At 43.7% G+C, this 16,306-nt stretch overlaps 1 protein-coding gene across 1 annotated transcript in view; it reads left to right on the top strand.

The window, feature by feature from the left end:
* The window catches only part of SULF1 (sulfatase 1), a 175,987-nt gene that overhangs the window by 91,700 nt on the left and 67,981 nt on the right, over positions 1-16,306 (top strand). The window contains exons 5-7 of the mRNA XM_023533291.1: positions 1,866-2,105; positions 11,211-11,362; positions 13,678-13,847. Of these exons, the coding sequence (XP_023389059.1) occupies positions 1,866-2,105; positions 11,211-11,362; positions 13,678-13,847 (562 nt within the window). The remainder of the gene's footprint in view (positions 1-1,865; positions 2,106-11,210; positions 11,363-13,677; positions 13,848-16,306) is intronic.

Here is a 16,306-nt window from a genome sequence, read left to right on the forward strand (position 1 = left end):
GATGGCTTCAGAGACTTCTTGGCTGTTCTCTTGATGGACCAGCCCATTCTCTCCTCTGCATATACCCCCATTGCCACGTTGCCATAGCAACACGTCTTGAAGACTTTTTCTGACCATGCTGTTCATGCCTTTGACAAAGAACCTACTCTGCCTTCATTTTGTCTATTCCATCCAACCCAATATCTCTACTCAGCTTCCCAGCTCTTTGCTAACTCTGCCTCACACATTTCAAGAGAATTCTCCATATTCTTTTCGATTCCAGAAAATCGATGTGCTGTACTCATCACTTACTTAGCATCCTCCTCATCCTCCCAACAATCCACTTCACCCAGTCTATATTTTCCTTCCTTCTCTCCTTCCATTTGTCCTCACCTCTTATTAGACATTCACTCCGGGTCCCCTCTATCCTGAGATGCGCTGCTACTGCTGTATCCGCACCGTTATGTGTATGTCGCTTTGCAGATATCCCAAAGGGATCTTTATATGTGGGTTCTCTTCTAAGTAGCTGACTATTGAAGACCAGAGGCAGCAGAGAATTTTCTATTTGCTTTGTCGATGCAACTCTTGGGGACCGGCCCAGAGTTCAAGGTTGATAGAATGTCTGGCATGAAACGGGTGCTCATGACATGCTATTCAATGATCACCAAAAGGTCGCTTGGTCCCCTGAACACATCCAGAGAAGAAAAAGAGGTCAGGAGTCTTCCTAAGTAAAGCATATTTTAGGGAGCTTTCATGAGACCCAATTAGAAACTCTCCTCCTGCTTTCATATGTTTCACATGAACAGTAAAAGCTAATACGTGAAAAAATCAGGCTCACTGTGGCTTTTTGGATGGTGGCAGGCTTCTCTTCTGCTCTGAATGCTTGCCTGGTTTGCATCACGATTTCCTTCCTTGCTGGAAAACTACACAGACTTTCTCTGGAAGAAGTGGGACCTGTTGGAAATGTGAGGCTCCAGGATTCAAATGCAATGGGCTTGGCTGTAGCGTTCTGTAGTGCATTTCTTGACAAGTCCTGAAAAGACTATTGAATTCTGGCCTGTGCTTTTTTTCTGCAGTGTTTGGATGTGTTTCAGCTGCAGTGTTTGGTTGGATAGAGTAATCGAAATAGAATTTTTTTTTTCCCCTCAGCGATCTTATGTTACAATTTCATCTTTTACAGTTAAAATGGAATATTTTAGTACTATGCAAATATTTCTCGACTGCAATAGAATCATGGCTCTTTCATGAGCAAATAACCTGTCTTTTCAAATTACATATAAACAGATGAAAACATAAACTAGTAGTGCCATCCTCATAGAAAAGCTGGCAGGCATTTGGTGAGTTTCCTAGAGGATACCAAGTTACACTGAGGATCCTTTTTTCTTTTTTTAATTAAATACAGGCATCTTAGAGGAACTTCTACTTAATAAGAAAAATTCTTTTACTCTTCTGTTTCGTATGATTAAAACACTATAGTCATCTCTGCAATGTCACTAGCTGTGTGCGTGTGTGGTGGGCCGGGGGTTCATGCTCTCTGTAATAGGCTATTGTTCTCTGGTAATCTTCAAAGGGCGGCTGGCCTTTGAATCTGCTCCATATCTAGAATTCTAGCTTTAATTATCAGATTAGCCTGCATTTTTTTTTTCCTTTGCCATGAAGGAGGGGAGAAGCTGAAACGTGTTTATTATTCTGCGAGACACTTGAGATGGTAGGATCCCAAATCTTTGATTTTGTTCTGGAAATGAGAGCTGGTCGAATTATAGACTCCTTCAGGCCAAAAGAAGGAAATTAATAAATTCAGGGAATGGAGCCACTGAGTGACAAGACGTAAACAAGTGCTCGTGCGGGGGCACCCTGCTAAACCACACGGGACTTGTGCCTTTCAGGGTCCCTGCAAGTCATGAACAAGACAAGAAAGATCATGGAGCATGGCGGGGCGACCTTCAGCAACGCCTTCGTGACCACGCCCATGTGCTGCCCATCCAGATCCTCCATGCTCACGGGGAAGTACGTGCACAACCACAACGTGTACACCAACAACGAGAACTGCTCCTCGTCCTCGTGGCAGGCCATGCACGAGCCCCGCACCTTCGCTGTGTATCTCAACAACACTGGCTACAGAACAGGTAATGGGTGAACTTTCTGGCCCACGAACCTTTGACGGCACAACTCAGACACAGGGAAATGTGGTGCGTGATGAAGTATACGAAGTTCCAGTAAGTCTCTAAACGAGAGGTATTCTAGGCTTTTCTCTTCCGTATCTGTGTCCTCCCCATCCCCTACTTTTTGACTCCGAAGGATGTACCCATGAGAGAGCCCTTAGAGAAAAGTCAGAATGATCCTCAGTGGACGCGTTATGAAAGTGTCATATCTATCAGAGTAGCCAGCAACTGGGATTTTTCAGGAGAACGTACAGCAGATGGGTTTTCATAGCGTTTACCTGCTTACCTGAAGCTCCCGATTCTCAAGGGATCGTGGCACGGCTTGAAGCTTGTCCCAGGTCTCGGTAAATCCCGCCGATCGTTTCAGTGAGAAATCATCAAGGGTTTTGAAACTGCTCAGTGTCTCCTCCAGGGTCCAGGACACAGTAAATGGTCACAATTCTTTATTGAATTCATAAATAACTGAATCAACAAACCAGTGATTTATTTATTCGTCCAAAATTCATAGGATTTGGAGTTTCTTTAGGTTAAGTTGTGGTCATTTTCAGGCCTCAAATGTTCACCTCCATCTTTCAGGACAGGAAGGTAATTGCTACATCTCTTACTATTGCTTAACTTATACAGGGCAAGGGGGAGGTGTGGGTTAGTTGGTCTTTTGAAAATTGGGGTCCTCTCTCAAGAGAGGTCGTGAAAATGATGCCAGTCTTTCTAAGAAAGAAGCAAAGCTCCTTTTACTAAAGTTGCCCCTCCCACACCCCCCACCCCCACCCCCTAAGGCTTTTATTCTCCCAACATTTAGATGCTCTTCGTGGGTTTCCCCAGCATTTCTTCATGAAAGAAAACAAGGCTGTTGCTACCGGGGCTACAGTGCAAAATAGTTTTTTTCGGAACCACCCAGACTTATGCCTATGAATTAATGATATCATCATTAAAGCTTGTTGGGAATGACTTTACAGATTCTCTCTTCTGAAGATTTAAAAGTAAAGGATTTCTGATAAACGTATTCTCTTAAATCTCTTTTAAAAACGGAATTAATCTTTACCACTGGACTCAGGAAATATGTGGCCATTTGCTTCTTTGCAGAATACTCCATGGGCACCTAATACTTGTTATTTATGGGTGAGAATATTCGTCGTGAATATGACTGTGTTGTCATTTACAGGCTTCTCAAGATCCGCCCCCACAGAGGAAGCCCCCCTTGTGAGTCTCAAGGGTGTTTGCTTATGCTCAGAAAAGAAGTTAGGCTCCTCAGAGTGCCTTATTCTGAGTGTGTTTTCTCACATAAGTGATTTAGATTTATAGCACTTTTCATCTGAGAGCTCCGAAGCAATCTGCAAATCCATCAAACATCCCCGTAGGGTTCATAGACAGCAAATGTACTTGGCTTCATTTTATAACTGAGGTGGGGATTTCAAATATTGTGTGACCAACTCAGAAGCAAAATCAGAAACGGTCCCCTAATGCCTGGTTCCTGATTTTAACCTCAGTTGTGTTTTGTTCATGGAAAGCATTGTGAGAGGTCAGTGCCTTTCAACTCCCAGGCTCCCTGTAATTTAATCCATAGCAGCAGATACGCAGCTGGAAGGGTCGGGGCTCTCACCATATCCAGAGTGATATCCAGATGTGGAGAGACACAGAGAACCAGCCCCGCCAGGACTGAGAACAGTCAGACAGGGTTGGCTCATTTGTTTCGGGACTGAACCAAGAAATGGGGGGAAGAAGATGAACACGTCCCGGAGACAAGGTACATGGCAGTGTGACTATAGTTGACGGTGTTGTGTTCATACTTGAAATTTGCTAAGAGGATAGATCTTTGGTGTTCTCGCCACAAAAGGGAATAAAAGGAAAATGATAAAGATATGAGATGATGGATATGTTGGTTGGCTTGGAGGCGGTGAATATTTCACAGTGTTTATGTATATCAGGCAATCAGGTTGTATACCTTAAATATCTACTATTTTTGATTGTCGATTATATGTCCATAAAGCTGGGGGGAGGGTAGAAAGAAAGGGGTAAAAGAAAGGAATTAGCTACCCTATGCCAGGCATTTTAGCTGAGTTGTCTCACCTAATTCTCACAGTAATCTTGAAAGAAAGAATTTGCCCATGTTACCAGTGAAGAAACAGCGCGACTCAGAGTTATTTGACCAAGAACACGAGCTGGTCAGGGCTAGAATGAATCCAGTACATCTGACTCAGTCTTTTCTGTTCCCATTGTCTTATTTCTTTCCATGTGTTTCCATCATGCCTCACTCCAAAGGACCTCACAGAGACACATAAAACATACTAGGATACAGAGCAGTCAGGACTCTGGCAAATGGAAATCAAGGGGAGAACTAATTAAAGTCAAGGCAAAGGTTGGTATGCGAGCTGCATGCCATGGTCTTGAAGAGAAAAGCTGCATATTTGGAGATAAGTTTCCAGATGGCAAAGGCAAAAATTGCAACACCGTCCATTACAAAATATGCTGGGTCACTGAGGTAAAAACAACTTAGTTGCTTCTAAGAAACACAGTATGTTCTGATACTTGTTTCAGTTATACCAGGCTGTTCCACCCTGCAGTGGATTACAAGAGCCTGAATAAAACTCAGAGATAATTTAATTCAATCCCCTTATTTTCAGATGAGCAAACTTAGACTCACAAGGTTAAGGTGACTTGAAGTGACACATTTGATATTCTAATGGGAAAGATAGGCGTCAGGATCTTGATCTTGAGGCTGTTTCCAGGATGCTCTCTAACCTTATGTGTTAGGTCTAGGATGAAATTGCACGTCGTAAGGCTTCTCCAGTGACAAGTTTCTGTCTTTTCACGCAGCCCAGTGGGCCTGCTTCGGTCAGTTGTCTTCTCCAGGGAAAGGAAATTTGTTCCTGGAAACTAAGACTGATTCTGAAGCCAACCTTCTCCCCAGGGGTCTAGATACTTAGGTAATAATGGAATTTATGGTGAGTCATCTTACAAAATAACAAGAATATTTTTAAAGGAAACGAAGGCCTTTCCAAATACTTAGTTAGGAAAACAAATGTCAATGTGCCCATTAGTAAATCAGAAAAATTACAAATGGAAGACTAGAGTGGCCGTGACAAAGATCAACTGAGCTTAAATTTATCTTCGACGAGAAAGTATTAAAGTGTCTGAGACAATTTGAAAGTAAAGATTTCTTCGTGATAATAATTATTGATCTAAACAGGGACAGTGACACATTTGAAAATAGACAAATAAACACATCAAGATGACAGGAAATTAAGAGAGTTGGTGAGTAGGTATTAAACCAGCATAATTATATATGAGCCACAAGACTAGCTGGAAAAGAGCCAACTCATAGAGATTTTGTTGTTTTCCTAAAAACGAACACGTTATTTAGAACACTTAGCTGAGTACCTAAGAAAAATCATAAAAGAAGCTAAATATGTATTGTACATAAATATCCATTGAGAAAAAAGCAAAAGGCAGCAATCAGATTTATGAAGAACAGCTCAGAGAAGATAAATTACTAAGTGGTTTATTTTGGAAGACATCCAGAATACATGGATTTAAATGAATCAAATTGTTCCAATATTATATTTACCATTGTATGACATGATTTTTCTCTTTCAGAACTGAGGCATTTTTGGACTGGCTATAGCCTAAATTTTTCTAAATTTACTCATGGAAAATATGACTGTACAGCAGCTTAAATGTTTGAAAAGGGGAAAATACAGTAACATGTCTATTGCATTTTATGTTCTGACAAGTGAACTGGGAATGACGTTGGATTATCTATCATAAAAATGAATTTCCTGCCTGACTATATGCTCAAAATTTTTTTAGTTTAATTTCTTCTAAGGGTATGGGTATGAATATAAAACCTAGCGTAACTTTTAAGGTAAAAGTAATAATCCAAGTTTGAGCTGTAGCGTCAAATGTTAGCAAAAATCCTGAATGAAAACTGAGGAGAGCTAGAGTCACATCCTAGTTCTGCCTTTAATTTGTTTTGAGAATTTGTACAGGCCAGTTTTCCAGCCTTTATAATGCAGAGATTGGACTAGAATGATTCCTAAGTGTTTTTCCTGTCCAAAATTATACAGTAATTTTATTATAATCACTGTAAATACTATGTTGATTTATTTAAAAATTGCAGTGTTCAAATTATAATCAGAACACATGACACATGATATAGCATGTGAATTAAATCTTACTAAAATTCTACTTCATGTCACTTCTACTTCTACTGGAGTAGAAAGGGCAATATTTAATAGAGATCCGCTCTTTTTCTAACAAAATAATTTAGACAAATTAATCAAGTTTCTAATTTCATGTCTTTTTACATTACAAAATTTTTGTTACTTATAGCAAATTTATTCTCTAATATGGGATTTGTTAAATGTAGAGTTCTTATATAGTAAAGCAAGCTAATATTGCTTTGATTAGTTATGGCATCGTAGGTTTTTGGTAAGCACATGAACAGAAGACATAGCATACCACAGTATGCTAGTTATCGAACCACACTAGTGTAGGCTCAGAACTACACTAGACACTGCGATGTGAAGAGTTAAAATAAGATGCCTGTCTTCATCAGACTTACAATCTAATTGTGGAAAACAGACTCATGTATATACATTGACATAAGAGTAAGTCATAATTTTAACTCGGTTCAAAATTTGTATATTTTTAGTTACTACCAGTGAAATCCTGCGACCTAAACCTGTCCATTACATAAAGTAAAAGCTCAGTATATCATTTGTTATAATAAATATGATTTAACTTCTCCACGGCATCAAAAATCTTGTGTATAGTTACTCTTGCTAATTTAAAAATAAGTGCCTTTGCTTCAGATGGTTCAAGGAAATTTTTCTTCGTATTACGGGGGTGGATAGTCCTGGACAGAGTAACATGACCCAAAGTCAAAACTAATGATAATCAAGTCTTTCTGATCTTTCCCGCTGTCTCTTAACCCCCTTCCCACCTTTTTAAACAGCTGTGAAGGGACGTGTTTAGTGGAGTCCCAGAGAAGAAAATGATATGGAAGGACAGGTCGATGGCATGTTAGTGATACATTCAGATAGCATAGCAGTAAGGTGTATTGAATTGCCAGTGCCAAAAGAGAGAAAAACTTCAAACTACACATACTGTAATGGCAAAACGGGCAAGAAAAACGAAATTCACCTTAGAGAGGGAGAAAGAGATTTAATATATCTGGAGGAAAATAATTAGAATCCCAGATAATCCATTGCAGAGCGCTGCCAGGAAGCGTAACGTTGAAAGAGGCCAGGAGGAGTGATTATAAATGAGTCTCAATGTCAGCAGGCAACAAGAAAGGCCAGTCACTCGAAGCCGCCAGCACTGAGGTGCTGCATTGTGACACACGAGGTCCAGGACTCCCTTGGAACAAATGTGTCGGGTGAGGGCACATCTAGAATACTGAGTACGCTTTTACACTCCGTGAGCACAAAGACACCGAAAACCTGGGGAGTTCTGATGTAACGAGCACGGTTAAGAGACTCGCAGAGATGGTTTATACGAGGAGGGTAAAGGAGAGGGAACAGCCATGGCAATGGGTAGAAAACAGTACAAAATAACCGAACGAGTAAGACCGTGAGGGGAGGGCAGGAGTGACTTGGCATGGCTTCTCTGAGAAGAAAAAAAAAACAAGCAAAAAAGTAAATAAAACTAAAAGTCGTAGGAAATCTTTTAAAACTAATCAAGCAGGAACACGGGAGAGAACTTGTTGCCACAAAATACGTCGGATTGGGAAAGAAAAATATGTAACCTCTCAAGAAATGTGTCAGCGCGCACGTGGAGGACTCTAGGGCGAGATTTCTTTGCACTGCGGAATGGTAAATTATTTAAAATCAACACAGAGTTGAAAGGACAGCGATGCTAATACGAGCACTAGCAGTAGCGGCGCTTAGAAAGCCCTCGTCGTGTGCCAAGCGCCGCGTTTAGCACGTTCCCCATGTACGAGCTCTTTTCATCCTGACAACGATCCTGCCGCCATCCTTATTATCACCTTCTTGGTTGCCCAGAGAGGGAATTGTCAGGTAACTTGCCTGCGGGCACATTGCTTCCAAGGAGCAAGCCAGGATTGGAACCCAAGCAGGCTGGCTGGGAGGTTTATATTCCAAGCCACTGTGCTGTTTTACTGCTTTGAAAACAAAAGGAGAGAAAGATGGAATAAACTCCTAGGGTTGAGAAGCAGGCCAGGGGAAAGAGCTGTGCTGAGGTTTTTAAGTAGCCAGTTCCTGGAAACGGTCCCCTTGTGAAGCATCACTGGTGGGGTGTGGTCTTGGTCAGCTGCCTGTGACTCCAAGTCATGTTATTATCCCTTTGTCGGAAGAGGATAATCATGTTGCGGTCTGTGTGGAAAGGTGGTTAGTCTCCAAAGACAAGAATTCCTACTGCACGTAGTCAGCTCGGAGGAAAATCCTGAGTCATATCTGACGTGAGAGCCTCTGACACTTTGTTCTACGCCCGTCCGTCTGCCCTGGGGTTCCTGGCAGAACCTTCAAGCAGTGGGCATTTGGCTAAGTCACCACATGATTGATTCACTCATTCACAGATTGAACAGATAAATTCAACAAATAAGTAAACATCATTGTCATGTTCTTCAGACTTGAGTCAGTTCTTCCAAGAAACTCTGAAGCTCTGAAAATATTTAGACCAAATCAGCTTTGCACAATTATAATTCAAGCAAAAACACAAAATTTAATAAGTCTAGAATCTGTAGAATCCCCAGAACACATGGGGGTCCCTGAACCCCAGTTTGAAAAACAAAAATTATGGAGCCCCTTTATTACGTGCAGGGATGTACAGATACGAGGAGGCAAAGGCAATGTCTGCCCTCAGAAGCCTTACAATCGAACAGGACTACACCACAAGGAAGAAAGGGACGATGGCAATAGAGCCGCAGACACCAGATGCTATGGGATTGTGGCAAAGACTGGGAACGAAATGGCACGTGCTCTGGCCCAAGGGTCAGATGGAGAAGCAGCACAGGCAGAGGTACAGAGGTGGGAACCAAAGCACACAGCATCGGAGAGAGGGACAGTTAACCGAGAAATGCGAGATGGGGTTGGAAAGAGAGGGGTTTTGTTCAGACCCAAGGTAGGCTGGGGATGGCACGCTCTCAAATTAAGCTTGATCATGCAGGTGACAAGGATCCATCTAGATTGTGAGAAGAGGGTGACGTGACCAGAGCCGGTCTTCAGGAAGGTGACAGTGAGAGCGAAAGACCCTGGAGCCTGGCTGAGAAAGCCAGCGGGAGACTATGGGCAGGCGTGAGGGGTGTCACGTGATCAGAGAAAGGGAAGGTTCCAGAGCTGTTACCCAGGGGGTACCTACAGGTGGTGGCGACTGCTGGGTGAGGAGAGCAAAGAAGCAGGTGGCATCAGGGAAGGCTCGGGGTTGCCGAGTCTTCAGCAGCAGGGCAATGACGCCGCCCAGAGATTTAAAGGCTATCTGAGGGGAGCAGTAAAATTGGAAGGGAAAACGAGGAATTGTGTTTGGACAACGGCATTAAGGGGCAAGTAAAACATTCAGATGGAGGCAGGCTGCAAGTAGTTGCATATCAAAGATGAAAGCAAGGTAAACAGCTATCCCTCAGAGAGGCAGAAATGATGTACAGGTAAGTTTAAGGTGCAGAAATGTGAGCTTTAAGACCAAAATCGATGAAGTGCCTGGATGCTAGGCTCTGTTTTCACTGTCTCAACCCAGTCTCATCCAGGAACTGCCTGGAAGCGTAGGCACCTCTAAAACCTATTTAATGAAGCCAGGAAACAGTTCGGACGTGGAAAGCAGAGAACATGGTCTTTCCCTAAATTAAAGACGACCACCTTTTAAAAAACTGAAAAATTAAAACTTGTGTGCATGCGTGTGTATGTGTGTATAGATATAGGTCTGTGCGTGTACACATCCATGTATACCTACACCCACATGTATGCCTGCGTATACATATGTAGATGAAATGTTCTCTGGCCCTTCATACTTGAGGGGAAGGCTGTGTGTGTGTCTGATGGGATGATCAGACATTTAGGCTTACCCAGAACGGTGCTTACCAAACCTATTTTTGTGGCGTAATTACAATGATTGCAAATAGCACCCTCTCTCTCAAAAGCATGCCAACTGTACATGTATGGCCACCCTTCTGATATTCAGAATGTATCCTGCTTCAAGATCGAACCCATTTTGTTCCTGAAACCCCAACCTGCTGAATCCCCGCTCAGCCCCTGTCCTAATGTCATCTTTGCCAGAGGACCAAAGTCACGATTCACTCTCTGAAAGGATCAGTGAGCCTTGCTGCACAGTGGCCTTTCTTTGCCGAAGGTAGAAATGCGAAGTCTTTCTAGCGACTTTCTCAATGACGGCGGGGTGTTCGTGGTGCATGTACCTCTATTATACTACAACTCTGTGAAAATGGGTTATCTGTGTAGTAACTCCGTGTTGCCAGTTTTGATTATCAAGTTAGACATACACATTCATAAAATACACATAGTGGAAACACAAATGCCATAAAATACATGTGACATAAGAACCCTGACCAGGTCCCATAGAAACAGAGGGTACCGTGGTCCCTTGGTTTAGAAAATGTGTGCCCTCTGGATATGCAAAACAAAGACAAGTTTTTTAGTAGTGTTTCTATAATTCTCAACTCTCCCACTGTACATTAGAAAACTTTATCACAAAGACTGAACTTCCAATTCCCTGACATGTGCCTGGGGTAGCACTCCAAATCTCACCCTGGCTATTTCTCTGATCGTTACATCAACTCAACAAAGGGGTACTTTCTGCTGGGATCCCCAGCAGAACCACAAGAATAGCTGCTCCCAGTGTGCCACGGTCGTCACGCCGATTTTATTGAATGATCATCCATGTACTTGGGGCTCCTTTTATTTATTGAAAAGGAAGACGTGTGTATGTCACCTTGCCAAAGGATCGGAGTATTACATTGACGTTATTTTGGCAACCAACAAAAGTTAGGTTAACTTTTGTTTCGCTGTTTCCTTTTTAAAGCATCATTTTATATTAATGGACTTATGCATTTATTTATGATTAATCATTTTATATGAGAAAATAATCCCTTTTTTTCCATTGCAGCCTTTTTTGGAAAATACCTCAATGAGTATAATGGCAGCTACATCCCTCCTGGGTGGCGAGAATGGCTTGGATTAATCAAGAATTCTCGTTTCTATAATTACACTGTTTGTCGCAACGGCATCAAAGAAAAGCACGGATTTGATTATGCAAAGGTAATTTTCAAGCCCTTTACACTGCATCAATTTACTTTGTGCATAATGGGCAACAGCCATTTTCAGTGAGTTAACCTATTTACAAGATTGGCTTTCTATGTTCTCACAGAGTTACAATGAGAAATTTTAAGGTAATTTTAAACTCCAGGCAAGAAGAGATTCTCTACAAGCATTGACTTTATACAGTGATTTCCCCCTACCTCATTAAAATACAAAGCAATCAGCCTCTGATGAAAGTATCATCAAAAAAATCATCGATGCATCCACTCGGTCCTGTGATAATTTTTGGTTTCCGTCCCACCCCGCAAAGAAGTTGTCCACATAATCAGATGTTCATCCTGTACTGTTGTGCTTTTCACTGGATGAAAGTCTATTTTGTCTTCCAATTTAGATGTAAGAATAAGAGCAGACAACTGGATTAATCAAAGATTGAGAAACGACACTCCTTGCTTTAACTCCTGTCTGATCAAGCTTAGATGTCTGACAAGGACACCTGCCCCCATGGCAGCCAGAGTCCACAAAAGTCTCTAAGGCTATCAATCCTATGATTTCCAAATCAATTCATAGAAACTGAAATTGACATGCCCACGGCTCTCTAACCAATGGATCCCAGATTAGATTTTAAGGTTCACAAAGCTTCTGTGATTGCCAGCGTAAATAAAACAGCTTTCAGATCACAGGAGTGAAAGGGGAAATACCTTTGAATTTAGTCTCAGATTAGCCTAAAATACCCTCTCTTCCTCATTTCTCTAAAAGAAGCTGAGAAACTTCTCTGTCTGGCACAGATTACTCGGAAAGAGCCATTGGTAGAAATCAGAAAGTGGGAACTCGTTCATTTTGGCAAGCTGCTGTCTTGTTGCTCGGCCTGGTTTGTGCACAGGGGGCCTGGTGGGAGATCAGGCATTAAGTCTTGTTCTTTCAGAAAACAATGAATGCAAATGAATTCACAGACATTGCTAATAGGTTTTCAGATTCATCAAAGTTGAGAGCTGGGTATAGGGACCTTGGAGGCAGATTTGAGCAACAGGCCTACAAAGTCCATTAATTGTCACTGCTATCGTTTTTTATCCGTGGGGATGCTTTTCATGCTCCTGGTCAAGCCATTAACCTTTGTCTCCCTGCTGTCCTAAGGAGAGCCAAGTAATCTAGATTCCCTCCGAAGCCTAAATCAGCATAACGTGCCCCTTATCACAGCTGATTAAGTGTCAAAGAGAGCTGTGTCGCCTCCTTCTTCAGCGAGGGGAGGAATGAAACAGGCACTCCCATGGGAGAAGGTGATAGCCCGTGGGCTCGTCCTAACAATGACACGTGACACGGATTTTGTCCCTTGGGCACTGCTTTTGCAGCTGGTCTGGCCCTTCAATCTACAAGTGGTTAGTCATGCCTGGACCCTTCCGACACCGTGACTGTTCCCTGGGCACTGTCTGAAGTTTACGCTGAACTCGGGGCCACTGATACACCCTTAGAGAAGCGGGCAGTTTACCTGAAGTGTTCATCTTTGCTTTCCTTTTCAATCCGTTCCTTCCCTCCTCCTTACGGTCTCTCATCAGCCCCTAGGACTGAGGGTTAAGTCATTTTATTAACAAATCAGGCTCCAATCCCAACAGCTGTATCGTTTTAGTTGTACAATTAGCAGAGGATAATGTGCAGGAAATCAACTGCTTCCCAATTTTAGTGTTTCAAATAAACTAATTGATGCAACGTTGCAGCTTCTCCCTGTGCACCCAACTTTTGGCCAAGGTTTTCCTTCGCCATGACTGTGTAAGTCCCACAGGTGAATTTTTAATTTGAGGAAAAGAACTTTTCTTTTGTTTGTGTGTGTGTGCGTGTGTGTGCGCGCGCGCCCGCGCATGTGTGTGTGTGTATGTGTTCTGCAACTGTGAATTTGTAGTGGACGTGGGTGTTTCCTGCCCTTGAAGTAATTAAATTTTTTGTCAATGGATTACATCAACGAAATCTGAGAAAGAAATATGTATCCGGTGTTTCATGTGCTCTAACATTCCGGTTGCCAAATCCGATCATTATCTCGGGCAAACAGGACTGGACGTTTTTCTATCCTAATTGCTAAGTTGGGCATTACTCAAAATACATTTTTTGTATATTACCAAGCTAGCAGCCCTAGAGGGTCACTGGCAACTGATTTCCTCTGTCGGGGAAGGTGTTTTGCTGCCGCAGGAAGTATAATTTTCCTTCCTGCGTTAGGCCTTACCTCACTCATCATTCAGTGAGTTATTTCTGAAGAAAGCAGTATGCAAATGTGATCTGATGAATGTCACCTTTTGTAATTTTTGTTTTGTGTCAAATGTATGTTTCAGGACTACTTCACAGACTTAATCACTAACGAGAGCATTAATTACTTCAAAATGTCTAAGAGAATGTATCCCCATAGGCCCGTTATGATGGTGATCAGCCACGCTGCGCCCCACGGCCCCGAGGACTCGGCCCCACAGTTTTCAAAACTGTACCCCAACGCTTCCCAACACATGTGAGTAATACCATCCACTCTAGGACCCGCTGAAGCCGGGCCTTTCCTTGGCTCCCCACCCCGCGCCTCCCCTCGCCCCATGTCCTTGCATAGTGCAGCTCCTCGGGGCGGGAGCACAGGCCTCTGCCGGGGGACCAGGCAGGGGCGCCGTGGGCCTGGGAGCCAGGGCCGGCCCGGGTGCTCTGATGAGCAGTCACAGTTCCAACATTCGTAAGTCACTGAGAGCAAAGGGAGAGAAGCACACAGGCTGCACGGGGGCGATTTTTGTCAAGAGTTCCCTTCAGTTGTCTTAAGTCATATTCGTGAGTTTGAGCGAATAATAATAGTAATCGAATAGTACGCTTTTCGCAGCGGCAGAGTGGTGATCCCGGTCTGGTTATGGAAACGGGTTTATTTTGTGCCAGGGCAGCTCAGCTGCAGATGTGCAGTTGGTATCGCTCCAGAAAGCAGCTTGAGGGCACCGCTCCAGAGGACTGCCCAGGTCACAGCTTCAAAATGACCTGACGCTTCCCTTCGAGACCAGGGGAGGGGAGGCACGGAGCAGAGGGCCGGTGGTCGGCAGGACACAGAGGGCAGAGAGCTGTCCTGTGCGGATGGTTCTCACCAGCCAAGGGCGGGAACGTGCGGATGCTTTGGCAGCAAAGACCTTGATCTTGTCTTTGACTCTGCTGACATATTTTCTTCCCGTCCGTTGCGATAACGCGCCGTCTTCCACGCGGAGCTGTTGGCTCTGCGTCTGCTGAAAGTTCGGCCGTCAGAGGGGCGGACGGGGTCCCTATCCGCTTCCTTTATCACTAAACCTCTCAAATTGGCTCTTAATCTGTTCTTGCCTAAATACCGTCCTTTATCATCCACACCGACTTTCTAGCCACTATCCCAGACAAAAAGCAAATAGATTGGGTGTACAGCTGACCTTTGGACAATGCAGGGGTTTGTGGCGACCCCCATGCCATCAAAATTCAACATGACTTTTGACTCCCCCCAAAACCTAACTACAGTCGCCCCTCGGTATCTGCAGGGGATTGGTTCCAGAGCCAATTCCCCCACCACCCCCCATGCCAAAATCTGTGGGTGCTCAAGACCCTTATATAAAATAGTGTGGAGCGGTGCGTACAGGCAGCCTCTGCATCCATGGATCCCCAGCACGGGTCAGGATACTGTCTGATCCATAGTTGGATGAATCCACGACGGGAAACTGGGGAATACAGAGGGCTGTTTATTGAAAAATTTCCTCGTATAAGAGGACCCATGCAGTTGCAACCCACGTTGTTCAAGGGTCAGCCATGCTTCCTTCGAACAGAGGTCAATGCTGGAGGCACTCTAGGTGCTGGTCTTGACGTATTCCTGAGAGCTTTTTAAAAATAGTTTCAGTCGGTGTCTGATGATAACTAATAGACAGATGACTCCCGGTCAGTGGGATTTAGAGCATCTCTGTCATACAAGTGGTTTAGAAAGAAGGAAGGAGGCCAGAGTTATCCGAGGATAGGGACTGATAGTCGATGGGAAGTCAGGGTTCATGACCTACTGAGCGAGCTCTGGAAGTTGGCGGACAGAAGTGTTTTAATGCGTGAAATATCATCAGCAAATGCAAAACCCAGCACCTGGGGGCTGTGGTTTGGGTGAGCCACTGTGTTTTGGAATCAACCCCTCGAAGGATATATGAGCGTCTGAAGATCTGCCCCACATAGAGCCATGAAGTAAGTGATGAGCGGCTCTTCATGACGGGTCACTTACAGATTTAGTGAACAGCTCGTTCAGTGAAAGAGAGCGGTCTTTGCGGGCTCCTTCCTGCCCTGGGACCCACGTTCTCTTTCTTTTGAGTCAGAAATCGCCTCGTGCAGTACCCCTCGTTGCCTTCGCAGATTCCCAGGCCAAGGTGACTTTCTACGACTGTAAACCTCGCCGGTGTTTTCCCCAAGTTTGAGGAGAAGGGGTTGGCAAAAATAGATTTCGTGGCTTCTTAGGAGTCAGCCTCTGAAGCCTGAGGGCAAGGTCCTGAGCACACAGGAAAATCAGCCGTAGCTTAAGAGGTTCTGTGTGGCAGCTCAGTGGCACCGCACAGACCAGGGCCTCAGTGACAGCTAAAAAAATCTCTGATTCCAGCAATTAGAAAGGCTATTCAGTTTCACAAATATTTATGCGTGCTACCTGTGACATGTACAGCACAGACGCAATATAGACACGAGGAAGACACAATTGCTGACACTGGAGAACCAATAAGCTGGGACAGGGGTTGGTACGCTGGGGCCAAATCAAGTTCATCATCTGGCTTTTTTGTTAATAAAGTTTTATTGAAACACTGCCAGGCCCTTTCATTTAGGTAATGGCTACGGCTGTTTTTGCAGTACAACAGCAGAGTTGAGTAGTTGTGGCAGGGGCCGTTATGACCTGGACTGCCTAAAATATTTACTATCTGGTCCTTTGCAGAATAAGTTTGCCCCTGACCCCTGCTCTAGGGA

The sequence above is a fragment of the Pteropus vampyrus genome, unplaced genomic scaffold, assembly GCF_000151845.1.
Source record: "Pteropus vampyrus isolate Shadow unplaced genomic scaffold, Pvam_2.0 Scaffold99, whole genome shotgun sequence".
Lineage (NCBI taxonomy): Eukaryota > Metazoa > Chordata > Mammalia > Chiroptera > Pteropodidae > Pteropus > Pteropus vampyrus.